This window comes from Mauremys reevesii, linkage group 7 (genome assembly GCF_016161935.1).
Source record: "Mauremys reevesii isolate NIE-2019 linkage group 7, ASM1616193v1, whole genome shotgun sequence".
Classification (NCBI taxonomy): Eukaryota; Metazoa; Chordata; order Testudines; family Geoemydidae; genus Mauremys; species Mauremys reevesii.
In genome coordinates this window covers 119,208,923-119,236,063 of record NC_052629.1, presented here as the reverse complement: position 1 = coordinate 119,236,063, position 27,141 = coordinate 119,208,923, and the positions used below count along the sequence as shown (strand labels likewise).

At 44.4% G+C, this 27,141-nt stretch overlaps 1 protein-coding gene across 2 annotated transcripts in view; it reads right to left on the bottom strand.

The window, feature by feature from the left end:
• Positions 1-181: 181 nt before the first annotated feature.
• Positions 182-27,141, bottom strand: part of LRIG1 (leucine rich repeats and immunoglobulin like domains 1) — a 130,113-nt gene continuing 103,153 nt past the window's right edge. For both annotated transcript variants that reach the window (XM_039546645.1, XM_039546646.1), the window contains exons 9-19: positions 24,747-24,827; positions 15,205-15,276; positions 13,719-13,790; positions 11,721-11,884; positions 9,446-9,766; positions 8,531-8,812; positions 7,490-7,909; positions 5,362-5,484; positions 4,610-4,756; positions 3,203-3,511; positions 182-2,977 (exon numbers count right to left, since the gene is read on the bottom strand). In XM_039546645.1, the coding sequence (XP_039402579.1) occupies positions 2,748-2,977; positions 3,203-3,511; positions 4,610-4,756; positions 5,362-5,484; positions 7,490-7,909; positions 8,531-8,812; positions 9,446-9,766; positions 11,721-11,884; positions 13,719-13,790; positions 15,205-15,276; positions 24,747-24,827 (2,221 nt within the window). In that variant the 3' untranslated portion in view covers positions 182-2,747. The remainder of the gene's footprint in view (positions 2,978-3,202; positions 3,512-4,609; positions 4,757-5,361; positions 5,485-7,489; positions 7,910-8,530; positions 8,813-9,445; positions 9,767-11,720; positions 11,885-13,718; positions 13,791-15,204; positions 15,277-24,746; positions 24,828-27,141) is intronic.

Genomic DNA, 27,141 nt, shown 5'->3' with positions numbered 1-27,141 from the left:
TTGTTGGTCTATCGTACAGAACTCTCTGTCTGTTTAATGCAGTTTGACAAATAGATGTTTCGAAAAGGTTATGTCCTGATATTAACGCATTTTCATTAGAAACAGAGAAGCATGTAGGCAACTGCTTGGGTTTTATTTTTTTCAGCTGAAACTCTGCAAAGCTCACTCCCAACAAAAAAGCTGTCATATTATAAATGAACCTTTATTAAAGACACTTCAATGCCATTTGTTAGACACTTCAATATTTAACATTTTTTTCAACATACAATATTGTACCAAATTTCTAATAAATAACTTTGTACACAAAAGAAATACTTCCTCTTTCACATTGCCTCTCAGAAGCAGCAGATTCACATATTTAGTGGAAGTAACAACATGAAACAGTTAACGTTATTAAAAATACATTATTTTCAAATGCTAATGTGGCAAATGTGCTTAATATATGCAACGGTGATGACATTTCTGCCAGCAAAATTGGTCAATGACGTCATTTGCATCTTCCTTGTGTATGTCCCACTGTTGTTTTCACTTTCAGAGTTAGTTCTAAAGTATATTTTTCTCAGTTCATGGGACAAATACATGTTGGTTTATTTATTTACTATTGTCCATCTCTTTCGCTTTTGATTTGTTGAATAGTTAAAAGTTGGCACTCAACATAATTAGTCACCTGCCACAAAGTGCACATGTGTCTACAGTTAGAAACTGGGCTAGACAGGTCGCTGGTTAAATTATGCCTTATTCATAAAAGCCAGGGTTGGTGATAATGTGGTTTAGGCCACCCCTCAAAGGACTGAGAAATCCGATTATTAAGGGTGGCAGTCTTTGAATGGAGGTGGAATTTGGGACTAGCGTGGGATAATATGGGTGGGTCTCATTGGCCCTCATTTAAAAAAGGTCTTTAGCATTGTTCTGAACACAGCTGCTTTTCTGACTCAAGGCCTTGATAAGGTCTCACTGCCCGGACTTCTGAAACCCGCGGTGAGTTAGTGTAGTGACGTGAGCAGGATTTCCACCACACCCTGCTCTGATGAAACTGGCCTTTAGTTGCTTCTAAGAAAAAGAAAAAAAACCAACCAACCAACCTTCCCCCAGAGTAGTCATCACCAAACTCTAGTAAACTTGTATTAGCAGAACTGAAAACAAACCAACCCATCCATCCACAGGTACCAACAGAAGCAGCTTCAGACTGAAGTTATAAATGACAGAACCATTTGTCCAGGGTTTTTTTTTTAATTCATGGATGAACATAAAGACCCTGTACTGACACATCGTACTCATCCCTTCAAACCAGCAAGACCACCTACCCACACCTACTCTTGCTTCTAAACCAGTATATTTCTGACGAGCTTGGAACTGTGGCACAAAGGGGTAATCCTGGGCCTGAAGTCCCTGTTCACGTACAAGGAGATAGCAATTACTGTCTGTGTGTACACGGATGTGCTGCAGATCAAGGGATCTATGTGCAGCAAAGAGACAGCACAGGGAAAATGGCTCATGTACCTCAGGCATAGTCTGCACACAGCCAGCATAATGGTAAATTAGGGGTGTGATTTTTATTATGGAGACAATAATATAGCTACAAGCCCAGTATGGATGCACTTATACTTCTGTAAAGTTGTCTGATACTAGTGTGGCTTATTCCCCTTTCCATACAGGAATAAGCTGTGTTCACAGAATCACCTTTCGAGCAGTTTAACTGCATTCACACTGGGAAGGGCTGTACCACTTTAAGTATACTACTATAGTTACAATGGTACAACTTGTGGGTGTAGACAAGGCCATTTCCTTTAAGTTTGTGACAGATCCAAAAAGAAAAAAAACCATCCTTTAACTGCCTGTATTTTTGTTGTTAGCAATGATTTTAGCTTTCCTTTTTGCAAGTGTGCACAGTAGTTTAATTCAACTTTGTGCCTCTGTGCTGTTCTGCTGTAATTTGCAGACTATCACAGCTAATATTTAACCTTTAGCTCCTCACTGCAATTCTGAAGGGTAATGAATTTTAAGTTCTTCCATAAAGAAGAAAAAAAGTCAGGTTGCTATGTATTACTTTTTCTTTTTTGGTAATTGCTTGGCTCTTCCTATAAACTCTATTTAGCGTTTCTTTGAAATAATTTAAGATCTCAGTTTAAACCTGCTAAGTGCAATCAATTTCAGGGGGAAGGGGATTTGTGCTAACCAACCCAATCAATGTTTGATCAAAAGGAATTTCCACAGCAAAGCATGACAATTCCTTTGAAACAGCCTGGGTTTTTAAAGGTCTGCTTATGCATTAAGGCACCAGAATTCTCTCTCTTGAAAAATTTAACAGCAACCTGATACTGAAAACAATATTGCCAAAACTTTGTGAAGTTTCACTCAGTTATCCATGCACTAAGATTAAAATAGCCTCTGTAAAAGATATATATATATTTATATATAATATGAAAACTCTTATGTACAACTGTATCAAATACTTTTCTTTTCTCTACACAATTGTCCCTTGCATTTTTATGTGCTTCATATGCAAGTTAACTTTTGAACTAGTAATACTTCTCATTGAAGTTTTAAACTATGTACAAACAGGTGACGCTCGAGTAGGAGTCTGTTCCCCACACAAGCTTGTTTCTCATACCTCATGTGTTTTCCTTTTCCTTGGAGAGGCTGTCAGTTCAAGAGCTGAGGTAGAAGTAAGTAGCCTAGGTATTCTGTGCAAAAAATTAAGGTCAATAGTAGGTTTGTTCATTTGCACACGGCAGTTTCTCCCCCCCTCAGTCCATTGATCTTATGGGTGGCTTAAACTCATGAGTGGAGTCCTGTAATTTGGGTAGGTGTCCATTGGAAAGAAGAGTTTGTTTAGCTTCAGCTTCACCCTGTATATCCAGTGATGTCGGTGAAATTTCAGGAGTCCCTTTTAGCTGCTTCACTGAGTCTTCTGAAGGTGAAGCTTTTAAGTGAAGCTTACTATGCTCTGAAGCATTTACCAAAGGTTGTGAAGGGCCTGTGAGAAAATAAGGATAGTACAATGCTCAATTGGCTGATGCTCAGAATGCCACCATTACCGCAACGCACATAATAAATCATCAGAATTCAAAACCAACCACCAAATAGCTGACGTTTAATACTGAAGATTACTGATGCTTTCTAAAAGCAAGGCATGGCAATGAGAGGACACAGGACATTAATATGAATGGTACAAGGAAAGAGACCCAAGCAAAACACGTACCTTGTCTGTCCACATGCAGTGGTTGATTCATGCAGGACGACGGTGGCATTCTGTCATGGTTGCTGGGATACAGAGTACTATCGGTGTCCATTCTCTGACTGCTGGTAATCCCAACACACTGAGGGTGAAGAGGATTGTTACCTCTGCTCTTGCTCCTACTTGGCTCTTTTCCGCTGAATGCATTTTGATGTGCATTATCCATAGTCTTAGTTGGCTGAGAATAGTATTCCGGATCCTGGGGGTAAATGTTGACGTTCATGCTATCTGTACTTCCGCTGCAGTCAGTGCTCACAACTGGCAGGCCATACCCTTTGTGGAGGGCGAGAAAAAGGCAATAACTGAAGTTAAGTACAGTCAGTTTGAAGCCGTCATCATAGCATCATGCAAGTTGGAGTAGGGTAAGACATCTCAGGCCACCTCTCTGCCACACGGGAGTCACTTTTACAATATATTGTTCTTTGGTTTCCTATAAATCTAGTTAACGCCTAGTTAGACTTCCCAGTATCCTAACGGCAGCTGAAACGACTGGATCTGTCCCTCTATCCCACTCCACATATTTATTTCTATTGCAGCTCGAAAGACACCTTATAGGTGTTATTTATTTATCCTCCATGGTTAGTTCCTGCTTCATGGCTGACCAGACAGTGCAGAAGAGGAAGGTGGAATTCTGCAGTAGCTGTTGCTGAAAAGGACTATGTTGCCTTTTGCGTGTCGTTTTTAAAGGAACATCGTCACTTTAAATCACATTTCTATCTGAAAATATTTTGCTTATGGTTGGTAGGAATAACAGCCAAGATGGCTAGAGGTGAAAGAGGGCAGAGGAGGAAGTCTGTCCCCCCCCCGGTTTATTTTAGCTGCACTCGGTCAGTTAACTGGGTTTCACCATTTCCCCCTAGAGAATCAGACAGTTTCCCGTGCTGTCTGAGTGGCTCTTATATACAGTATGATGAGAGAGAAAAGATTTTTTTAAAATAGGAAAATGTGACTGGAAAACCACACACACTGGCAAAGAGACCGAGGAGCAGGGGTACTGCCCAAAACCACTTGTAACTTCATTTTTGAACTTCTGATTACTTTCAAGTTGACAGTCCCTTTATGATGCCTCTGATGCAAATGTCTAACACGTTCAGTTTGAAACAGCTCTTACATGTTAGGAATGGCTTAAAAACACCCAATCAGCTGCAGTGATGCCGATCAGAGTCAACAGTCTGCCCTTTTTTTAAGCTCAAACTACTGTGATGAAGACATAAGCCAGAGAAAAATATAAATGCCACATCTGCATCTGAGAATCACTCTTGGCAGTTTTTTAGGCAAGATTTCTTCTCAGTCTTAATAACACTCTGACTCTCAGATGATTTCTGATCTGTACTAACATGAAATGTCATTGCAGATTAATGCGTTTTGTACCTGTCTTATCTGGAACAAGCATTCCATCAGCTGCGTCTTCAGTTTTCCAAGTGTCTTTATTATATCCTACACATAGCTTTGGCTGTCTACAAGCTACAGTGGGCGCTTCAACATCTGGACCTCTTCCAGCATCAGTCTGACACATACCTATAACAAAAGAACCAGCTGGCTAAAGATTACAACCATCTGCTCTTTCAATCAAAACATTCAGTCATTTATCATACTGTAAAAACAGCATAAGGGATTGCAATGGAAAGAGTGGATAATTCTGAGTCAATTTTTCAAGGAACAAATGCTTTATAGACTAATGATAATCTTAATCCAGAAATTTAACCTTTCCACCCAACATGTTCTTTTAAAATATTGTCGGATGATGGCATTTAATTTGTAAGCCTGAAGGTGGGGTTTGGCAATGCCAGTGGATTTTGTATTAGAATTTAGTTGTCAGTAATTCTGGAGCCACAGAACTAGACCAATATTGGCAAAACCTCCCAGGCCTGATGAAGGAGTAGTCACTAAAGGAATCTGTTTTCATGAGTGATATTATTACTGGGAAAAGTGTTCCTTCTGTATCCGCCAAGTGAGAGGCATGTCCCTGCCTGTGTCCCCAATACAGTGTAGTAGCTAGGTGTACAGATCTTGCAAAAAGCTCACAATAAAAGCAGAAGAGTAGCGGGCACTAATATTTTTAGTTACCCCTTTTCACACCAAGAGTGGATACAGCTTTTTAAATGTTAGAATCCAATTCCTACCATTGTTCTCTATGTGGCCATTAGGCTGTTGGCTGTCAACTCTGATGACCACTTCCTGTCGGTCAGAAAGAGTCCCCTGGGAGGACAGGTAGCTTGGTACATCAGGTGGTACAATGGTCTCATCTGCAACAAGAGGTAAAGACAAATGTGAACCTCCAGTACTTCTACACAAGGAGTTACGCTGTCAAAAATGACTTAGGAGCATCAGTACCAGTGACTTTGGATGTCTACATTGTTGGGTGACAACTTAAAGCAGCCTGGTTCTTCAGAACACACAGAGCAGCCGCCCCCTGAGGGCCCCTTTAAGGTGGCACTAGTTGAGTGTCTCAAAATTTAGGCATCGCCAATCCCTAGGGACTTGTGATAATCCTGGTCTTCTGAAAATGGGCCATGGGTTCCTACATTATTTAGGAGACTGACCCAACGGCTTTCATAACTGCGTTAATAGAGAAGACTGTGGCCTGCATGCTTCCTATGGTCAAACAGAGAGAGCAGTTACAGCCTCCGTGTCTCTTCAAACACGCCTGCCAGGATTCCTCCAGTCAGTCAGAGGGGAACGTGCAGAATAATAAATGTCGCTTTCTGAATTTTTAAGAAGGGTTGTCGGTGGCTCAGTAGCAACAAACTCCTTTTGTACCAGGCCCTGCCCCCTGAAAACACCAGGCCGAAAGTAAACTTCAAAACTGGAGATGAACGATAACAACCGGCCAGGGGGCTGCTGCTCGGGGTGTCAGCTTCAGCCTGATTTTACTTCAGCCACTCTGATAAATATGTAATTGCCATAACATTATGCTGGCTCATCACCCAGCACAAAGCAAACATGTTCAGGCAAATGCTCTGGGAGAGAAAAGCGGATTTACGAGTCCTGCACACTGCAGCTCCTCTGGGTTTATTTTTAATTCTATGGAAAGGAACCAGAAAGGCAGAAAGATTTTAGGGGGGCGGGAAGAGAGCAAAAAACTGCTACTTTCCCTCCACTGCAAGTGTCCTATTAAAATTACTGCTCCCTGAATTTACGAGGAGTATCCCCACGTTTTAATACATTTACTATTTTACCACAGCAACTGGCCTTGTTTTTCAAACAGCCTTCACCCAGACGGCAGCCCCAGGGCTAGTCCGGGGTCACGAGGCAGGTTCCGGTCTTAGACTGTTCTACCGCTGGCCAGTCCTGTCCCCCTCCCCTACCACAAGCTATGCCAAATGTAAACTCAATTCTATTGGGCACTGAGCCCCTCCTTTTCCAGAACTGCCCCTGTAACGAACTGACCAGACACCATTCAGAAAGGGGAAGAGAGAAGCGCTGCAGCGTCCTGCAGAAACGACTAGATTTACAGCATGCAAACGACATTCCATCCGAACCTTCCCTTCGGCCACGGCTTTGAAAACCTCATATGTACTGCACCTGTTTCCTGAGAAGATTAAAGGGGCATAGTGGAAGGCAGCAAATCCCAGGAAGGGATCAGACTGGGGCGCTCAGCAGCATTGGCTCAGAGTCCAGGAAGCTGGTCCAACAGGCTGAAACGGTGCTTCCACTGATTGTTCCTCCTGACCTCAGTAGGGCCCATCCTCAAGCTCTCAACCCAATGCCATGAGTTTGGCACCAGGGTGGCATTTTTGGAAGGCCGCTAGGCCCCAGAAAACTTCCTCTAGAAGATGCTGCACTTTGTCCAAAGGAACTGCTGGAGGTATCTCACTGCATGAGTTATATGTGGGCGGATGGAGGGGCAGTACCCAGGGTGGAAACTGGGGTTTCCTCTATCACAAATGAGGCCTGGTTAACCCTGGAGGGTTAACCCAGATTGCAACACAGCTTCCGACAGTGGGCAGAGAAAACCTGTCAGGCTCTGAATCAGGAGAGGCTGTCTGCAGCTGGATGGGAGAGAACCTGATGAGCCAGGCAAGCCGTAAATCAAAGCACTGAACATTCTGCAACAGCAAGTGACAGCTAGTGCAGCTGGGTGCAGCTTCCTGAGCAGAGGCAGATGATACGGGGAATCAAATCACTGAGATAAGCCTTTTAAGTAGGAGTTATGGCTGGCTGGCACAGCTGTTCAGCCGCAGCAGAATGTTCTGGCACGCAAAGGTTTCCGCTGGCCCAAGAGCTCTTAGCCAGGGTTTTGGAGCCTACCTGTGTTGGTGACGCTGTATTCTTCACTCTTCTTTCTGGTCTGATAGATGATGCACACCCAGACCAAAGACGTCAGCACAATGCTGCACACCACTGCAATGGTGATTATCCCCACTGTCATCCTGTCCTTCCTGCAGCCAAGGGATTGCAAGATGCTTACGTGGCTGTGCGCACGCTCCGTTCCAAGGGTATTGGACATTTCACAGGTGTATTTCCCAGCATCCTCCAGCACAACATTCCGAACGATCAGCAGCTGGTTGCCAGGGGTGAAATGATGCCTGTCAGTCACTACTAGGGGCTGGTCGCCTTTCAGCCAGGTGATGCGTGGAGGTGGGCTTCCTGTTGCTTTGCACTGAAGGGCGACTGTTTCACCTACAGACACTACGTGGTCTTCCAGTGGATGGATCAAGGACGGTGTCTCTACAGGGGTTTAAGTACAGACATTAAGTTTCTAGAGGGTTTGTGATGACTCATCATCTAGAGTCGGCAAACCAACAGACCTTTCTGAAGACACAATTAGCAAAGTACTAGAGATTGGCTAAGCGATACAGGGTCTCGTATGCCAGCTTCCCCAGGGACACCCCACTGCACACCCATGTCTAATTGGCATAATCTGGGCCTTTACTATTAGTTCTGCTTTAGTTTTCTTTCTATATCCTACACAAGAAACCCATGCTCCAGGCTAATCGTCTCCCACTTTGGAGAAGGAATAACAACTGTCAGATACCAATAACTTGTAGGGCAGGAAGGCAGAGTTTAGTTTCCTCCTGCATATTTCTCCTTAGCAGGGGAGGCAAACAGCATGGCTTAACGGGTTTCTCCTATAGACTGACTTCCAACAGAAACAGGACTCATTTTCTCAGGTATCTGGGTCCTTTTGTAGTACCCAGAACCTACTGACGTCACCCCACCTCCATTGTCCCATGAGTATGTCAATGGCTTCTGACAACTCAAGCATTCCCTTCTAAAACCCATTTTGGAAACTCAAAATGGTTCCTTTGCCTGCACTGCCTGGATCCCCAAGGAAAAAAAGCTTCTTACCTAGTACAGTCAGGGTGGCATTGGCCAGCACGGAGCCCGCGGAGTTCTGCGCCGTGCAGCTGTAAACACCCATGTCCTCTATCTTCACATCCATGATGAAGAAGACATCATCGTCTGGCATGACGTGCATGCGGCGCTCTCGGGCTGCTGGGAAGTCGGTGCCCCCGTCCTTCTGCCAAGCAATTTGTGGGATGGGAAAGCCATTGGCCGCACATTCCAGCCGTGCTGTCGTTCCTGTCCGGCTGGTGATGTCATGGGGGGTTTTGATAAATGAAGGCAACACTGTGAAGAGAAGGGAGGGGAGGGGTAGAGTGACAAATAGCCTTAGGGAAATGAGACCAGCCTTCCTGATGCCTGAGAACCCCCCGTTAAACTGATTTCACTTGCTTCTGGGTTATAGAACAGGTTCTAGGGCTAAATCATAGAATATCAGGTTGGAAGGGACCTCAGGAGGTCATCTAGTCCAACCCTCTGCTCAAAGCAGGACCAATCCCCAGACAGATTTTTACCCCAGTTCCCTAAATGGCCCCCTCAAGGATTGAACTCACAACCCTGGGTTTAGCAGGCCAATGCTCAAACCACTGAGCTATCCCTCCCCCCTTCAGGCTATGAAACAAATAAAAACCATCCTCCCTCTAAAAGGAAATGTTATTCGAGATGTTCCCTCTTTCTAGACCTTTCAGACTTTCATGCCTGCTGACAGAGACCCTACTGGAGCGGCTGAAACCAATGGGATGAGGCCCGTGTTTAGCGATGACTTGAAGTTAAGCATGTACTTAAGTGTCTGGCCAGAACAGGGTCATCACAGCAGGTGTGCACCTATAACACGGGGCCTCCCAACACTCCAGGGGATACGTATGGCTGGATGACCTTTTTACCGACAAGAAAAGAATCTGAACCCAGCCTGGCGCTCACCGTTAACAGTGAGCCGGGCCTTGCTGGAGTAGGTGGAGCCAAAGTGGTTGGTGATGATGCACTGGTAGCGTCCCTCGTGGGCAAAGGTGACGTGCCGCAGGTGCAGGATGGTGGTGTACTCCATCACCTCGCCGTTCTTGGCCCGCGCATGGGCAAAGTTCTCGATCTCAGCATTGTGCAGGACCTCGTTGTCCTTCTTCCAGGCAAATGTCATAGGGGAGCTGCTGCTGCTTGCGGCCGAGCAGGTGAAGCGGATATCCTTGCCAAGAACGGCCATGGTCGTCTCCGGCTGAATAATAATCTGGGGTTTGGGGAAATCATCTGAAAAACAACGACAGCGACTCAGCCCCGAACTAGGACACTGTGACCACTGTTCCCGGTCACAATTCTTGCCATTTTCACCTATAATATTATTTTAGCAGCGGATCCAGAGTCAGTCTAGATTTAATTAACAACGAGTACATTTAACTGGAGGAATTGACATGTCTACACGTTTGCCTTTATGTACCGTCGATGGGAAGATAAATGATCTCTGTGCAACAGAGTATCTGCTTGCTCTTGCAAAATGCTTAGTTTGTAGGGGCATGCACCATGTTTTCAGTGTGTACGCGTGCCTGCAGGTAGTGCCTAGTGCAATGAGGGACTGGTCCACTGACTCGGGGCCCAGGTGCTACCAGAATACTTACACCACTCCCGTACAAAATGTCAATTCAAACAAGAAGAGCAAATCTGAAGTTCAAGAGTAAGTTGCAGCCCCTAAGATTTCACCTCTAAACCACCACCCCTCAAGGTCTTGCATTAACCTGAGTGGAGGGCGAAGAGGGTTAAAGTCACTGTTGCAACCGACAAGCACTCACAAGCAGGGGAAGGATGGTACAAGATGTCTATGCACAGCAGCTGTATTTGCCTGTCACCCTTCCAAAGCGGAGGCCTGTGTATGCACCCCTCTGCCCTGGGCGACTGTGGGTTTTAGCAGAGTTCCAAGCAGTGTGGTTTATTAGATTTCGACAAACAGTGTAACTGACTATTGGAGTAATGTTTAATTAAACAGCGATGCCTCTGGAGCTGGGGAGGACTGGTGGCTGGATGGCTTGGCAGTCGTCTGAGATGTAAAGCTGTCCTTCCTAGAAAGATTGATTTTGCAACTTTGGGATGACTTGCCATGGGGACAGAGCATTTGAAAACTCGTCTCTTCTCCTTTTAGACGGAAACAGCAACCCCAACAAGCCCATTCAGAGGCAGGCCATCTCCACTCTGATGCCATGTGCGTTAAGCATGCGTGTGTATATTTGTGCTCATCTGGATGTGGATGGAACGTTGGGTGAACTTTCACCAATGAGACGTGCAAGTTATGCTTTCAACTGAGGAAAGGGAACTTTCAAAAGCTACTCTGCTCTCCCTAAACTAGCACTGTAAAGAAGTAAGACTAAAATCCACATCAGTTAACAGGACAAACCACACAGAGGGTTCCAAAACCCGTGCCCTGTTTAGTTTCAAAGGAGGAAAGCGTGAGCAACCGTGACTTTGGCCCATTCTCCTACCACAGCTTTCTCTTGATCACTTTTAATTGTTCCCGATTAAAAGCTAGGTTGTGTGTGTATGTGTTCAGCTGTTCTGCATTTGCCAGGCTGGTTTGCAGCCACACTTAGATGTAACGGCAGCGAGCAGTTGGATGAAAGGAAAGCAGTAGTTATGATCCAAGCAAATAAAAATTAATCACAAACACACAAATGCAAATTTTAGTAATTGGCTGTTTCAGATTTAATGGATAAAACATCCATAAAAAGAGCTTATATTTAAAGACCCCTCTCGCCACAATTTTTTTAAAAAAACAAACCTTTTGTTCTTACGATTGAGGGGCAGCAATGGGGGGAGGAGGAGGGGAAATCCCAAACCCAACAACAGACGCTCACAGTGCTATCACTCAGTGTGCAAATCCACAGCTGAAATCCTGCCCATATTAGCTCGCTAGGACCGGAGCTGTCTTCCTATAACAGTGGCTGGATTTATAACTGAACCAACTGTTAGTCCCCTTTGATTTAATACTCAGAACGCCTGGTAAAGGAATACACTAGATGCAAGCAATGTGATGTGTGGTTTTGGTGGGAAATAAATTGTAGCCAGTGACTAATTTTTAAAATGTAGGCTTGGGTTGGCTTTGATGACACAAAACCCCCACCAACCCCAACATAATCACACAGTCTAGCAGTAAAAGGAAATTTTGGCCGAAACAAGACCTGCCATTCACACAGCCTCACACCCAGACCCCACTTACCGCACACAAAACTTTCTGTGGGCACAGCAAAAATGCTCTTGCTCTTGAGCGACTCGGGATGGGCGCAGGTGGCTACCACAAAAGGCTGCTGCTCCTTCTCGGCTAACCACTGCGGCAACCATTTCAGCTGGCAATCGCACAGGAAGCTGTCGCTGTTAATGTGGCTGGAGGGAAATAGAAACGAAAGCACCTACTTATGACCCTTTCAAGGGAAAGGCTGCAAAGCTCAGAGCCCTGTAAAGCCACTCGGCAGTCCTCCCTTTCCCTCAGCACGAGCAAAAAGGGAGAGGATGGCTGTTGTGCTAAATTCATCACACTTGTATAGCACCTTTCCTCTCCCTCTCGCCCCAAAAAAATCTCCTTAACACTTTATAAGCACTAATTTAACCCTTGCAACAACCCTGAGAGGCTGGCAAGTGGTGATTTACAGTTAGGCAAACCAAGGCAGAGAGAGATCTCAATGGAAGTGAGGAGCCGAAATACACCCGAGGATCTGGACCTCAGTAACCTTACCAAGGAGGCATGTATCAGGGGCAGAGCCAGGCACGGAACCCAGGAGTCCTGAACCCCGCGTGTACAATTCCTACACATGCGCCTCCTCTGCCCACCAGAGTGTCAAAAGACGTCAAGGTTCAATCGCTGAATGCTGACAGCGTTCCGTGAAGCTCTCTACTTACAGCCGTTAGTAACCTATTTGGCCAATGCTAATCTTTAGTGCATTTCCGATTCAGTCCAAGCCAACATGTCTCTTTCCCTCTTTCTGTTTGTGCACCAGTACGACTAGGGGGTTCAGAAGGCACGTGCTCAGCTCAGTGAATTGTGTTTGTTGGTTAACTACTGATACACAGGGGGAGAGGAGGACAAACAGATCACTGGTTTTGCATACGTCCAACAAAAACAGTGACTAATTCAAACAACAACAACAATTTCTCAGCATTCTACTGGGAATTTAGTGGCTACTGTTAAGAAGCAATCTTGGAACTCAGAAGATACTTCACCTGTGTAACTAGCTGAAGGCCATCAAAGATGGGGCATAAGCTAACTAGACACAATCACTTCAAACTCTGCAGAACTACTTGAGTAAAGCTAGGCCTGGGTTTTATGTGTTGATGAGAGATGTTCTCTACATAATTTTTAAAACACGCCAGGCCAAATTCTCTGCTGGTTTAACTTGTCACGGCCCTAAAACCAATGGTGCTCTGAAAATGTGCGTCGGCAGAGAATCTGGCCCTTGTGTTGGTTTAGAAACCTCTTACTAAGCGCCACGTAGACAAGTGACCATTAAAGTTCCCCCTCTACAGCATATCATACAACAGCAATTTTTAGGCAAGGGCATTTTCTATGAAACTTCACTATCAGCGAAGATGCGATACAGGTTTGACCTAAAGGAGTAGCACCAAAGCTCAAGCAGAGGTCGTGAACCACACATTAACTATACAGCGACTGGGGGCAGGATTTGAGATAATCAAATATTACAGCTTAACCTTTAGAACGCTGTGAGATGACGCTATGCATCTGTGTGTATGTCTAGAACAAGAGAGAGCCCTAGCATTGAGCGAAAGTAGCAGTTCTGATAACACGGCCACGTTTTTACAGCTGACACTAGATGATGTACAACTCAAATCCACTGAAATGTCAGCACTGGGCGCAGACCCTAAACATAGGTATAATGGAAATGCAGGTCGGCCACCAGGAATTAAATAGCTCTTAGAGCACTGTGTGAGAACAAGAGATGGCTAACGGAACTGGATTTTCTGAGCGGAGATGGATAATTGCACACATGCTACCCACGGTTACTATGATCTAATTTCACTCACTACTAAGTGTGAGATGTGTCTGGACATCTGCTCAAGTGTAAAAATAACCTGTAGGGAAGGTTGAGAGAGGGGGGAATTGTTTCCAATGGCATGTTATACAAATGACCAATGTGGTATGACTCACATACAGTACAAGAAAGATCAGTGCCGGCTTAATGGTACATACGGTCCAAATACTTACAGCTGCTTCAGGTTTTTCATCTTAGCAAATGCTTCTGGTTGGACAGACCTGATTGCATTGTCCCTGAGGTTCCTGCAGAACAAAACCAGAGGCACTTTTAAAAAAAATTAATGCGCCAGTAACATCAAGAGACCAACATCTTTTCTCCAAGCTAGATAGTGGACCACACATTTTGTGGGATGCAAGCTCCACATTCAGGGAGAGCACGATGGTTTGTATTGGTACCATTGCGGATCTATGCTACACAAAACACTTATTAACTCTGAGCTTAGACTGCACAGCCCACCAATGCAAGCCACAAGAAGCAAAGAAACGAGCAACTAATCATTCAGCGCCTTTACCATCTCAGCCTAGACTACCTCCACCAGTCATTGCTCACACATCTACACATCTCCACCCTCTTCTTGAGCACCCAGCTTTGACTTCCGAGCAGGTTTATTGGTCATGGACCAAATCCTCAGCAGGTGGAAATCTGCTGTGTTGCTCCATTACCTTGAAAATAGTTATCCTGAATAAGAGGACTATATCCATCTATGTGCTTAATTATAAATGTTCCAAAGGGACATATATCTGAGAAGATACTAGAACGTGTTTGGGGGGAACGTGCTTGTTCAGGTTTTCTAAAGCTAGTTGGAGGAAAAGGGGGCAAACATTTCCAAAAAGGAGTATTTTTAAATGCTTCCCTTTGCAGAAGTTCATCAATATTTTACTAAAAAACCACTTGTCCTTTGAAGAGGGATTATGCCAAAATTTGGACTCAAATCTCAGTCACTGAAGTGTGAAACAATAGGAGTTTAGTGTTGCTTTAAGTGCAAATCTCAGTACAACTGCAACCACAGCCATTACTGACCCCTCCAAAACACACTTTCTCCTCACTGTTTGTTTTGGTGCCAGTGGCCTAAGAATCAACATGATCAGCATCCAATAAATCACACAGAGCAACAAAATATTTAAACCTGGCTGAATTCGTAAGAGGAAACTAATGATGAATCACTGCTAGAGGCATCGGCCCTGGGAGGAGACGGGAAGAACTGCTTAGCTATAGCCAAATTGGTTTCCTGCGAACAGCTCAAAAAGTGGTTATGCTGAATGAGAGGTTTTGTTTCTGTATCGGAAGCTCGTCATTTTCAACATGTCTCGTCACGGAGTTTGGAGGAATGCTGAGTGGGGGAGCGACAGCCAGGGCTGAAACACGGCTTCGCTGCAAACAGCCTGCAGAGTAACCGTATTATGAGTCAAGGAGATATTTATCCCAATACAAATCAAAAAATTAAGGGCATGCAAATTTGCCATATGTGCTGTAACTTTGTTCCTGGCACAAAGAAAGGCCAAACTTGAAGCTGACTTGTAATGAGAAGGAAGCAGCTGGCCCCCACAAATGGACCGGCTTCTCAGTTTACAAAGACGCTATTAAATTGCTAGCAGACCTCCTCAGCCATTTTTGGCAGGCCCCGTTCCAAACGGCAAAGGATGGTGGGTTACTCACAGGTGCTCCAGAGCCTCCAGGCCTGAGAACGCTTTCTTGGCCACTGACTTGATCTTGTTTCCAAACAGAGTTCTGCAGTTTCCAAACATCCAGTGCCAGATAAACAGAAAGAAAAGGCAAAAGAAAGAACACAATTAGCGTGACTGTATCTGATAAAGTGTCCAGTGTAAGGCACTGGAAATCTGAACTGCACAGAGATTAAGGGGCTGAAGCGTGCACATCTTCCCCTCCTGAAATGAAATGCTTTTATCTGTATTACAATTTAATAGTGATGACAGTATGAAACAGAATGCGCCCTATCACATCAAGAGGCAGGTTTGCGATGGTACTTGGAAATTGGCTTGTTGAGTAACAGAAGGTCTCCTGTATTCTGCGATGGCTGGTTGTGGACAGAATTAAGTGCAGTGCCAATTTAACAAGGTATTGGACTATCGCTGCAACACTTTCCACTTCTGACCTTTAGCAGAAGAGGAATAATTTATTCACTGCTGTTTGTCCTGTAGGACAAGCTGAACTTCAGCACATACAGGAGCTGCAAGATCTTTAAAGGGGGCAGGTCTCTTTATGCATGTTTGTAAATTGCCTAATACAACAGGGTCCTGAACAAAACATCACTTGGTGAGCCCTGTCCCAAGGGACAATGAATATATTTTCGAACTTCCATGAACGATCAGCATTCCTGTGGATCAGCATTCAGTGCTAATAAGCAGGAGATAATTGGCAGTGTTCTGCAAAGAACACAAATCATGATGCTCACAGCACAATCTGATATTTACAAAGTACCAATTTTCTATAAATATTCACAATTGGCAATTATCAGTAGGATTTCAACAATTTCCACCCCACCATCAACCTCAGGCTAGACCAGTCCACACAAGAAATCCACTTCCTAGACACTACAGTACTAATAAGCGATGGTCACATAACCACCACCCTATACTGGAAACCTACTGACCGCTACACTTACCTGTGTGCCTCTAGCTTTCATCCAGACCACATACACGATCTACTGTCTACAGCCAAGCTCTAAAATACAACCGCATTTGCTCCATCCCTCAGACAGAGACAAACACCTACAAGATCTCTATCAAGCGTTTTTAAAACTACAGTACTTACCTGGTGAAGTGAAGAAACAGACCGACAGAACCTTAAGGGTACCCAGTAGTCACCTACTACAGGACAGGCCCAACAAAGAAAATAACAGAACGCCACTATCAGAGGGGTAGCTGTGTTAGTCTGGATCTGTAAAAGCAGCCAAGAGTCTTGTGGCACCTTATAGACTAACAGACGTTTTGGAGCATGAGCTTTCGTGGGTGAATGCCCACTTCGTCGGATGCATCCACGAAAGCTCATGCTCCAAAACGTCTGTTAGTCTATAAGGTGCCACAAGACTCTTTGCTGCTTTTACAGAACGCCACTAGCCATCACCCACAGCCCTCAACTAAAACCTCTCCCGTGCATCATCTAGGATCTACAACCTATCCTGAAGGATGATCCCTCATTCTCACAGACCTTGGGAGACAGGCCAGTCCTCGCTTACAGACAGCTCTCCAACCCAAAGCAAATACTCACCAGCAACTACACACCACAAAACTAACCCAGGAACCAATCCCTACAACAAACCCAGTTGCCAACTCTGTCCGTGTATCTATTCAAGGGACACCATCACAGAACCTAACCACATCAGCCACACCATCAGGGGCTCATTCACCTGCACATCTATCAATGTGAAATCAATTCTTCCATCATGTGCCAGCAATGCCCCTCTGCCATGTATATTGGCCAAACCAGTTTCTATGCAAAAGAATAAATGGACACAAATGAGACATCAAGAATTGTAACATTCAAAAACCAGTAGGAGAGCACTTCGATCTCCCTGGACACTCAATAACAGACTTAAAAGTGGCAATTCTTCAACAAAAAAACTCCAAGAACAGACTTCAATGAGAAACTGCAGAACTGGAACTAATTTGCAAACTGGACACCATCAAATTAGGCCTGAATAAAGACTGGGAGTGGATGGGTCACTACAAAAAGTAATTTTTCCTCTGCTGATACTCACACCTTCTTGTCAACTGTTGAGAATAGGCCACTTCCACCTTAACTGATTTGGCCTCGTTAGCACTGACCCCCTACTTGGCAAAGCAACTCCCATCGTTTCATGTGCTGTAATATATACTGCTTACTGTATTTTTCACTCCATGCATCTGATGAAGTGGGTTTTAGCCCATGAAAACTGATGCCCAAATAAATTTGTTAGTCACTAAGGTGCCCCAAGGACTCCTCGTTTTTTTGCTGATACAGACTAACACGGCTACCCCTCTGAAATCAGTAGAAGGGTTCACTTAAAAAACTGAATGCCTTTAATAAACATCAGTAAGGGTCAATATTTAGAAGGTTTCTTCCAAGCTCTTGCTATGCAAGGTACATCTTTCAGATACACCTTTTCTTACAGTTTGGTTCTCAACTGCATCCAATCCAGCTGATTATTGATTGGTCAGTTGAAAAGTCTATCAAACTCAGGTAATTTGCAGGAGTTCCAGAAAACAATCTTCAAAACGTGTTTGGGTAGTTCTGAAGAATCCCATCAAGTTGTGTAAATAGCACCCTGGAGACCCCAGACCATTTAGCGGATAACACTATACAAAACTGATGGCACACTGAAAATCTGCAAAAATTAGAGCTCACTGCACTGGCTGGGTGATTAAGCAAGGAGACAGAATAAACTGCAGTGATGCAATTACTTGGAGTGAAATTTGCAGGTCTTGCACCAGCCTGAGTATAGAACCGTGCATGGCTTGAGGATACAGAATCCACCACTGTAATGGTGGGCAGGGAATGGCGCAGCCAACACTCCAACCCCTGGACTGGCGTGCAGGTCATGACCCTTTCTGTACCCATACACAGAGGTCTGTGGCCCCTGGAGCCATGAATCATGGACACAGTAAAGTTTGAGTGGAAATCTGTTGGAAGACAGAGGCAAGCCCCCTGTTCCTTAGGGCCAGTGAGTGAATTCTTGAGAGTATTGGTTTGCTTTTGCTTGCTGGTTTGTCGTCTCTGTTTTCAGTTTGCAGAGGCCAGTAGGGGGCAGCGTGCTGTGAGAGCTGCAGAGCCGCTGATCCCAGCGGAGTCTTCCCTAGTCAGCAGGGCTCTGAAGGCAGCCAAGAGGCCAGCCAGCAGCACACAGAGCTGAAAACAGAGACTTTGAATGGGAATTTGGGGGAGGGGGGAGGAGCTACGACAGCTACAGAAGCAGCAGTGGTAGTGACCCAAGGAATGGAAGAGACAAGGAAGATGATTAGATGTGGAAGCTGAAGGATGTACATTATTCTGGAGCAGGCACCTGAAAGGTGCTTCTTCGTATGAGGTGCTGCCTGATACATCTGATGGAAGAGACGATCCAAGGTTTGGAGATGCAGGTAGAAACTGTGGTTGAGTTTTGAAAGGGATCTGAATGGATAACAGAGGGGAGAAGAGAGGAGCCTGAAGAGAAAACTCAAGTTTTGCTGATGCAAGCTTAACTGGAGAACTCCGAGAGTAGACTGGTGGATGAGGAAAGCGGCCAGAGGAAGCATGCAACCCTGAGAACAAAGTGGAGGAAAAGACAGGCTAGCAAAGGAGAAACAGAGCTGAGGAACAGGTTCATCAAGTTGAGAAATGAAGAGGTGCAGCAGGCAGTACCAGAAGGTAAGAGGACAAGGAAGAAGAGAAGAGCCGATAGTCCTACAAGAGGGAAAGAGTTAATGGAGACAGCCAGAGTTCAGAGCCCCAGGAGGATACAGGGTGACTCATAGAAGGCTGAAAGTGAGAACAGAAGAGATTAAAGATAATCTATGCATGGCCCAACACCTAAAGGAGTACTTTGCCTAAATTTTTAACGAGGGTAAAGAGGAGCTTTAGGGTAGTGGCAGGTTGACTAATGGGAACAAGGATGTGGAAGTAGAAATGACCACATCCCAGACAGAATTCACATAGTTTAATGAGACCAAATTGGGGGCCCCAGATAATCTCCATCCAAGAATATTAAAGGAACTGGCACATGAAATTGCAAGCCCAAAAGCAAGTATTTTTAATGAATCTGTAAACTCTGAGGTCATATCCGATGACTGGAGAATTGCTAATATAGTACCTATTTTGAAGAAAAGAAAAAAATGATCCCATAAGCTACAGGCCCGTTCGTTTTACCTCAGTTGCATGCAAGGTCTTGGAACAAATTTTGTAGAGAAAGTAGATAAGAAAATACAGGTAAATGGTAATTGGGATAAAATACAACGTGGTTTTACAGAAGATAGATTATGCCAGACCAATCTGATCTCTTTCTTTGAGAAGATAACTGATTTTCCCAATAAAGGAACTGCAGCAAGGCATTTGATACAGTTCCACATGATAAATTATTAATTAAATTGGAGAAGATGGGGATTAACAGGAGAGTGAAAAGGTGGATAAAGAACTGGTTAAAGGGGAGACTACAACGGGTCATAATGAAAGGTGAACTGTCAGGCTGGAAGGAGGTTACTAGTGGAGTTCCTGGAGGATCAGTCTTGGCACCAATCTTATTTAACATTTTCATCACAGACCCTGGCACAAAAAGTGGGAGTGTGCTAATAAAATCTGCAGATGACACAAAGTTGGGTGGTGTTGCCAATACAAAGGAGGACTGGAATATCATACAACATTTGGATGACCTTGAAAACTGGAGTAATAGAAATGGGATGAAATTTAATAGTTCAAAATGTAAGGTCATGTAAGGTAGGAACGAACAACAAGAATTTTGGGTAAATAAATTGGGGACATTTTAGTTAGAAGTGACAGAGGAGAAAAAAAAGACCTGTGTTTGTTGTTTGATCACAGAATGACTATGAGCCACCAATGTGATGCAACCATGAAAAGGTTAATGCAATCCTAGGATGCCTCAGGGGAGGTGTTTCCAGTAGGGATAGGAAAGTATTACTACCATTATACAAGGCGCTGGTGAGACCTCATCAGGAATACTGTGTCAGTTCTGGTCTCCCTTGCTTAAGAGAAATTAATTCAAACTGGAACAGGTGCAGAGAAGGGCTACCAGAATGATCAGCGGAATGGAGAACCTACTTTTACAAGAGGAGACTTAAGGGGCTTGGCCTGTTTAGCCTAACCAAATGAAAGCTGAGGGGAGATATGATTGCTCTCTATACTTCAGAGGGATAAATAGGGAGGGAGAGGAGTTATTTAAGTTAAGGGCCAACGCTGGCGTAAGAACAAATGGATATAAACTGGTCAACTAGTTTAGGCTCGAAATTAGATGAAGTTTCTAACCATCAGAGGAATGAAGTTATGGAACAGCCTTCCAAGGGGAGCAGTGGGGGCAAAAAACCTAACTGGCTTCAAAACTGAGTTTGATAAGTTTATGGAGGGGATGGTATGATGAGATTGCCTTCAATGGCATGTAGCCAACTTGATTTATGACTGCTATTTTCAGCGACCAGTGATACGACACTCGATGGGGATTCCCTGGGGTTTGGCTGTTGGGTCTTGCCAACATGCTCAGGGTTTAACTGATCATCATATTTGGGGTCAGGAAGGAATTTCTCCCTGGGTCAGATTGACAGAGACCGGGGAGGGGAAGGGGTTTGCCTTTTTCGGGGGCACAGATCACTTGCTGGTTTGAACTAGAGTAAATGGTGGAGTCTCTTTGTAACCTGAAGTCTATAAATCATGATTTGAAGCCTTCAGTAGCTCAGCCAGAGTTTAGGGGTCTTTCACAGGATTGGTGGGTGAGGTTCTGTGGTCTGCGATGTGCAGAAGGTCAGACTGAATGATCAGAATGGCTCTTTCAGGCCTTAAAGTCTATGACTATCATCCTTACAGAGCAAATGCAGCTAATTATAGTTTACAACAACGATTTAAAAAGGGAAAACTGCACACAACTAGCCAAAACTACATTACCCTCCAAACCATGCACCTCCTCAGCTCACTAGCTCATGCCTTCCCCGTTCCAGGGCCCCAACAATGGGTAATCTTGTCTCCTCCCGGGTGAGATATCCCATAATTCTTTTCTACTACAGGCACGCCAGCAAGAGTTGGCTATTGTCATCCAATTTTCATGGTAAATTTCTGTGTCACACATTTAATGGAAAACCAATTACTGTTCTTAGTCTTTCTTTGTACAACACGTACAACCAAACCTTAGGTTTCTGGCAAAGTTATTTCCCATCTTCCACAGGGAAACAAACACACACACACACACACACACCCCTACCTACCTACCTTCCTTCCTTTATGGTCAAAATTAGTTTAGCATAAAACCATAGTTGCATCTTCAGAGAGTTTGAGGCCATTCCCTAGATTGTCTTTTCTTCTCTCTTTTTTTTTTTTAATCAGAAGAATAAAAGACAGCTGCCATAGGCTGTCCCTAATGGCTGATAAAAGGCATACTCATTTGCAAGCCACTTTGCAGAAGTTCCTATTTGGTGAAAATATTTTGTAATCTTTATTGAGCTCCTTAAATTAGGAGCAATCCATCAGAATTTAGATGTTAGTGTTCAAAATAAAGTTGATCGCTTAGTTAGGTCATTTTGGGGAATCCTGCTCACCATTCACAGTGAATCTTGGTCCTTAAAAATCAGAGGTGGAGATTTTTACCCACCTTTACATATATAGTGTATATGTGTGTGTGTGCTGTTTAAATGCAACTATTGTATGTGCATCTAACTGGATGCAACTATTCTGCATAGCCATGTACATGAGAAATACACAGAAAAGTTGTAATAAGAAGCTGGTGTATACTCCTGCAAACTCTCATTCAAATACATATTCCTATTTCCTTACAGACCCTAGATAACCACTTTTCTGATTATGAAATGATTATAAACCCAGTGACCCTCTTCAAAGGGGTCTGGTCTTTTGGAGTGGGAGCACCGTGGCATGTAGCCCTGCAATCAGCCAGCTTGCTCTCCCACTGTCAAACAAGTTGGCAACAGTACCTCCACACTGCAATTAAAGAAGTATAATGACACCCTGCACAAGCAGTTCATTAGAAAGTAGCATTTTCCCCCTTTGCCAGCTTTGCACCTGCACAAAGGTCTTTAAGTGAGTGAGCCATCAAAAAACGGTTAAATTTAGCAGCTTGAATAATTAGGGAACGGGTGGCTCCCCAGCGACTCCACTGATGCTTTTTATGCTTCAGTGGTTCTCGGCTCCCTTTTCTGAGGCAATGTTTTAATTTAGCCCTGCCTTCTCCATTCTGGAGAGCTTCATCTATAATTCAGGGAAGGCTACAGTGACTGGCCTCCCCCCCTCCCAATTTAACACCTTCATTATGCTGAACAACACACCCTCATGGCTAAATCCTTTCAGAGACTAATCCATGCCAGATCAAAGGGGAGCAGCTTTTAAGGCAATCTCCACAGAGCTGTGATTATTAATGCACTGGAAGGTTTCCTCTGAAGTGCCATTTTTTTTTGTATGCTAATGCGTTTAAAGCCTATTGACGGGTTAAGAGGAGGAAGGGGGGGGGGGGAGAGAAGGCTATACCAGACAGTTCAATACTTAGCACACAGGCTGGTATTTAAAAAAAAAAAAAAAAAGTTTGGGAGTCGGAATGACACTTAATTGAAGCACGAGACAAAATTCAAACTCCCGGCTTGAGTGATGATGAATGAAATTAGGCCCTTTTGGAGCTGAAAGGCCCCGAATGTGACCAAAGTGCCTCAAGAAAGGTTATCTGCACATCATGTTTCCTTTACATTTTAAAGCAAAATGGATAACCCAAGCAGAGACCCAATAACCCGTCCACCCCTTCACCCACATGTAAGCCCCACTCCAGCAACATTCACGTGACTTCTCTGCCCCTCGGCTGTGACTCCCGCCACTCCCCTCCCTTCTTCCACTCTGAGTCCTTTGGCCCCTCTTCAGGCCTTAACCTTTCTTATCCCCTAACCCCGACACCCACATCCCGAGCAGCTGCTGCTCTACTCCAGCTCCTGTGCCAATGCCTCTGAAGGAAGCCCACCAACCATGAAGACTTCCTGGGCTCTTCTCTGTTCCTACTGTTCTACCATCTTCCCTGCCAAGCGTGCAGCCTTCCCACTCTCATCTACTCCCTTGCCCACAATCCCATCCGCTAAAATACGCCCTTTGACTCCCTCCTTGAACTTTCCCACTGCCCCCATTTGACTCCTACCACATATAGGACGTCACCTGCTTCTTCCGATAAAAGGTGACTATCAACAAGACGAGCCAAGAAGTTCCCTCACCCACCACTGGCACCTCCTCCCTGCTTTCTCCAGGGACTGAATTTCCTGCCTGCCCGCCTCATCTCCAACCAGTATTCACCCGCCTCCTTATCTCCCGCACTCCTGTTCTCAACCTCTCCCTCACCATCTGATTCATTCTACACTCTGGTCTTTGCCCATCCTCGCCCACCTGCATCTCCATCGACCCCACCTCCCCTTCTCCTTTAAATTGATCAAATTACTTCTACACCCACGATGGCAAGTCCCTCTTCTCCAACCCCAACCTAGGTCCCAACCACTCCACTGAAGCCTCTCTCCCAAACAGCTCTAATGACAGAGTGATAATGCACCACCTGCTGAGATTCAAACCAGCCGCCTACCATCATACAGTGCACCCCTGGCATATCAGCATCAGAGACAGTGATGAAGGGAGTGAAAACTCAAACAGAGGCAAGAAATAATAATTAAAAAAGAGACTCCCAATTAGTCACAAACTGTCAGAAACTTGCCCGACGGGATTGATTATAGGTAGCTGATTTCAAATATCCTTCTCCATGCAATCCCTCCAAAAGAGAAAAGGAACAATCTAACAAGGAATTCAGAAATCAACAGTGGGCTGAATACCTGCAAAGCTCGAGCCATCTACAAATATCTGCAATAGATATTTTCTTGCACATTCCTCTGAAACAGAATCAGTTTTCTTTTTATCCCTTTGACAGTTCTGGCCCAATACAGATGCGTATCATTACCACCCACGTGAGCGCTAAAAAGTAATCACAAGATCACTCGTAAATAAAACTGCACAAAGACTGCATCACTAATGAAACTGGTGGGTCATATCCTGGGGTGGGGGGGAAACTAGCAGCAAAACCCTTAAGAGACAGATGTTTGTCCAATTCACTTAGACTCTGAAGTGTAAGATGGATTAAGCCTAACCCTGAGATTTTCTCTCATTTATTATTGCCTTTTGATTAGAGGCTGAGCATCACTCAGTGATTTTGTGAAAGGAAGCTTTTTCCCTTGAGTTTTGTGGACAAAGTGCAACTGAGGTGTGCTAAATCTGACAGAGAACAAATCCATGAGCTTGTTTCTACCACCATTAAGTGAGTGAACATTCAACTGTTCTAACAGCATGGGGTTCTATGCAACAGAAACATATGCTCCTAGGAATGGCGTTTACTCCCATTTAGTGAGTCTAGGGGCTGTCACGTCTCACACTTTCTTCAGATTTTTCCCTGTTCCCAAAGTCTGTATACGAACCCCTCCCCACCCACCCTCACCTCCTTCACGTAAGGAGCTCAACAGAACTTCTAAAGCTGGGCTACTCACAGCTTGCTTAGGTTTTCGAGGCCTGTAAAAGCCCCATTGGTGTCTTCTATTGTGCCTGAAATCTCGTTATGGTCCAGGTCCCTGGGGAGAAGACAAAAGAAAGCTCACAATCAATTTCTCAGTCCTGGGCTCGCCATTAAAGAACTAAAGGAAAAAGTTTGGGAACAGCTTACAAAGAGCTTCCCATTCTGCCCTTGCTGTACATCTCTGTGATCAGTAAGCCTGGCACTGCAGCGAAGCAGACTTTGTCTGAGCAGAGCCAACTACTTTTACATGACTTTTCTTGCGCTAAAGAAAGTAACTGATGCTTTCCAATCTGATCCCCTTTGCCACTTTAAAGGTGACCTGCAGTGGATTTTTAAAATCTGGGTTTATGCTCTTTTCTAATTCTTTGTGCTATATGAAGAAGTCCTGGAGGAGAAAAGTTCCCCTCAAACAAAGAGAAGCTTGTTTTGCCTTTTAAAACAACAAAAATAGGGGTCATAAGAATTGTCACATGCAAGGTCCATTTAGCTGAATATTGTTTTAAATAGTGGCTAGTACCAGATCCTTTGGAGGAAGGTGTAAGAATCGCACAGTACACAGATGTGGGATAATCTGTGCTCCAAGTTAGGTCTCATCTCATCCTGATGTCTAATAGTCAGCTATACGAGCTTAAGCCATGAAACATGAGGCTTAACAGACTTTCCAGAACTTTGTTATAATTAGTGTGGTAACTCTGGATTTTCTTGTCATCCACATAAACGTTCAGTCCCTTTTTGAATCCTGTTAAATTTTTGGCCTCAACGACTTCCACAGTCTAAGGTCTCATCTATACAGAGAAATTTAGCAGCATAACTATACTGGCATAATTATACGGTTGTATCTCCCCATGTCATTCTTATTCTTGACTAAAGAGGGCCTTTTTCCAGTTTAATTTTCAAAATGTTCATCAGTTACTGGAGTTGCATGGATCTTAATAAAAACAAGCAAACCAGAAACCATCAAAGATTTTTAAAGAATCTCCAGGCAGTAAAGTGCCTTTCAGCAGACAGAACTTCAGAATTTCTAATATTCATTTTAAAAATAAAATTAAAAAAACTAACACACTTTTTAAGCCTTTTAACAGGGAAGGCAAAAACCCCACAAAACAACCCCCCGTCCCCCACAAATCCATTATTTTCTTTGCACCTTAAAAGATTATTAGAACAGCAAGCGTTTCAATGGGGTTTCTTTTTCTTTTAATTTGTGCGTTATACATTAACACATGCCACAGGTACCCAAATTAACTGCAGTCTTTGTTGCTAGCAATGATTTCTTGGGTTTTTCAACATGAACTAAGGTTGTGAAAAGAAATGGCCCATGGACACAATGCCCATTTCTCAGCTGGCGTCATTATCAGACCCGAGTCCCATGTCTCAGCGTGACACCAGCCCAGGCAGCGTCATAGTGGCTGTCAGTATGATCTGTGGATAGACCCATGCCAAGCGGATGGCAGAATAACAATGCAGTAGGGCGTGGGCGCAAACAATGCTCCAGTGGCAGTTGGGGAGAGACAAGTGAGAACAGAGAAAAGAAGCAGGGCCTGGGAGACTCGCCACAGTGCATTGCAGGACGTTGGGAAGACAGGGTTCCATAAAATGGATTATAAACGTTTCACGTCTTAGGGGCCACGTGTTTTAATTCCTGCCAGTTTCACACTGTATATCAACTAACCCGCCTGCTTGCAACTTAGGTTCTCTTTTCTGGGACACATGAATAAACCCTCTATTCCTGGAGATTTGTCCTGAGGCCAATTCCACCCCCATCCAGCCCTGCCACAGTACTCTGGACCACTAGCCTTCTGGCCTCTTCACAGTATGAGAGGAGACAGGAGGGAGGTGTTGAGAATGTTTGAGATCTGGCACATACTTTTATTGAGTGAGTGTCACAGGGTGTTTTCTTAAAAAGGGAAAAGAAAATAGCCTGGCTTGTTGCTAGCTTGTTCTCCTAAAGGAAGCTGAAAGGCTTAGTGTTGGGGGAGGGAAGGAAATGTGTTGGGTTTTTTTCAAATGGACAAAAAAATAGAGAGCGTGGGTATTCTGGCCTGGCTCTCTTTGTATTCAACTCCTCTTCTCTCCCAGCCCCTGTTGCCAATTTCCTATTGTTTCTGGCTGGCTGAGCCTGAATGCTTGCTGCCTTGTTAATCATTATGCTGTGAGGTCCCCAGGCCTGACCTCTGTTTGAATAGCTCCACATTTCAGCAGTTTCACACCCACCAAAGGCTCGTCAACAATAGGCCATAATTAAAGCATGCTCGGGTCTTTTTCACCAGGTGCAGGACCCAATAGCCTTCCTCTTTATTCAATTAGAGCTCACTCTCTCTCTCCCCTTGCACTGGACACAAAAGAGGCTCCGCATTTGCTGCAAAGGGCAC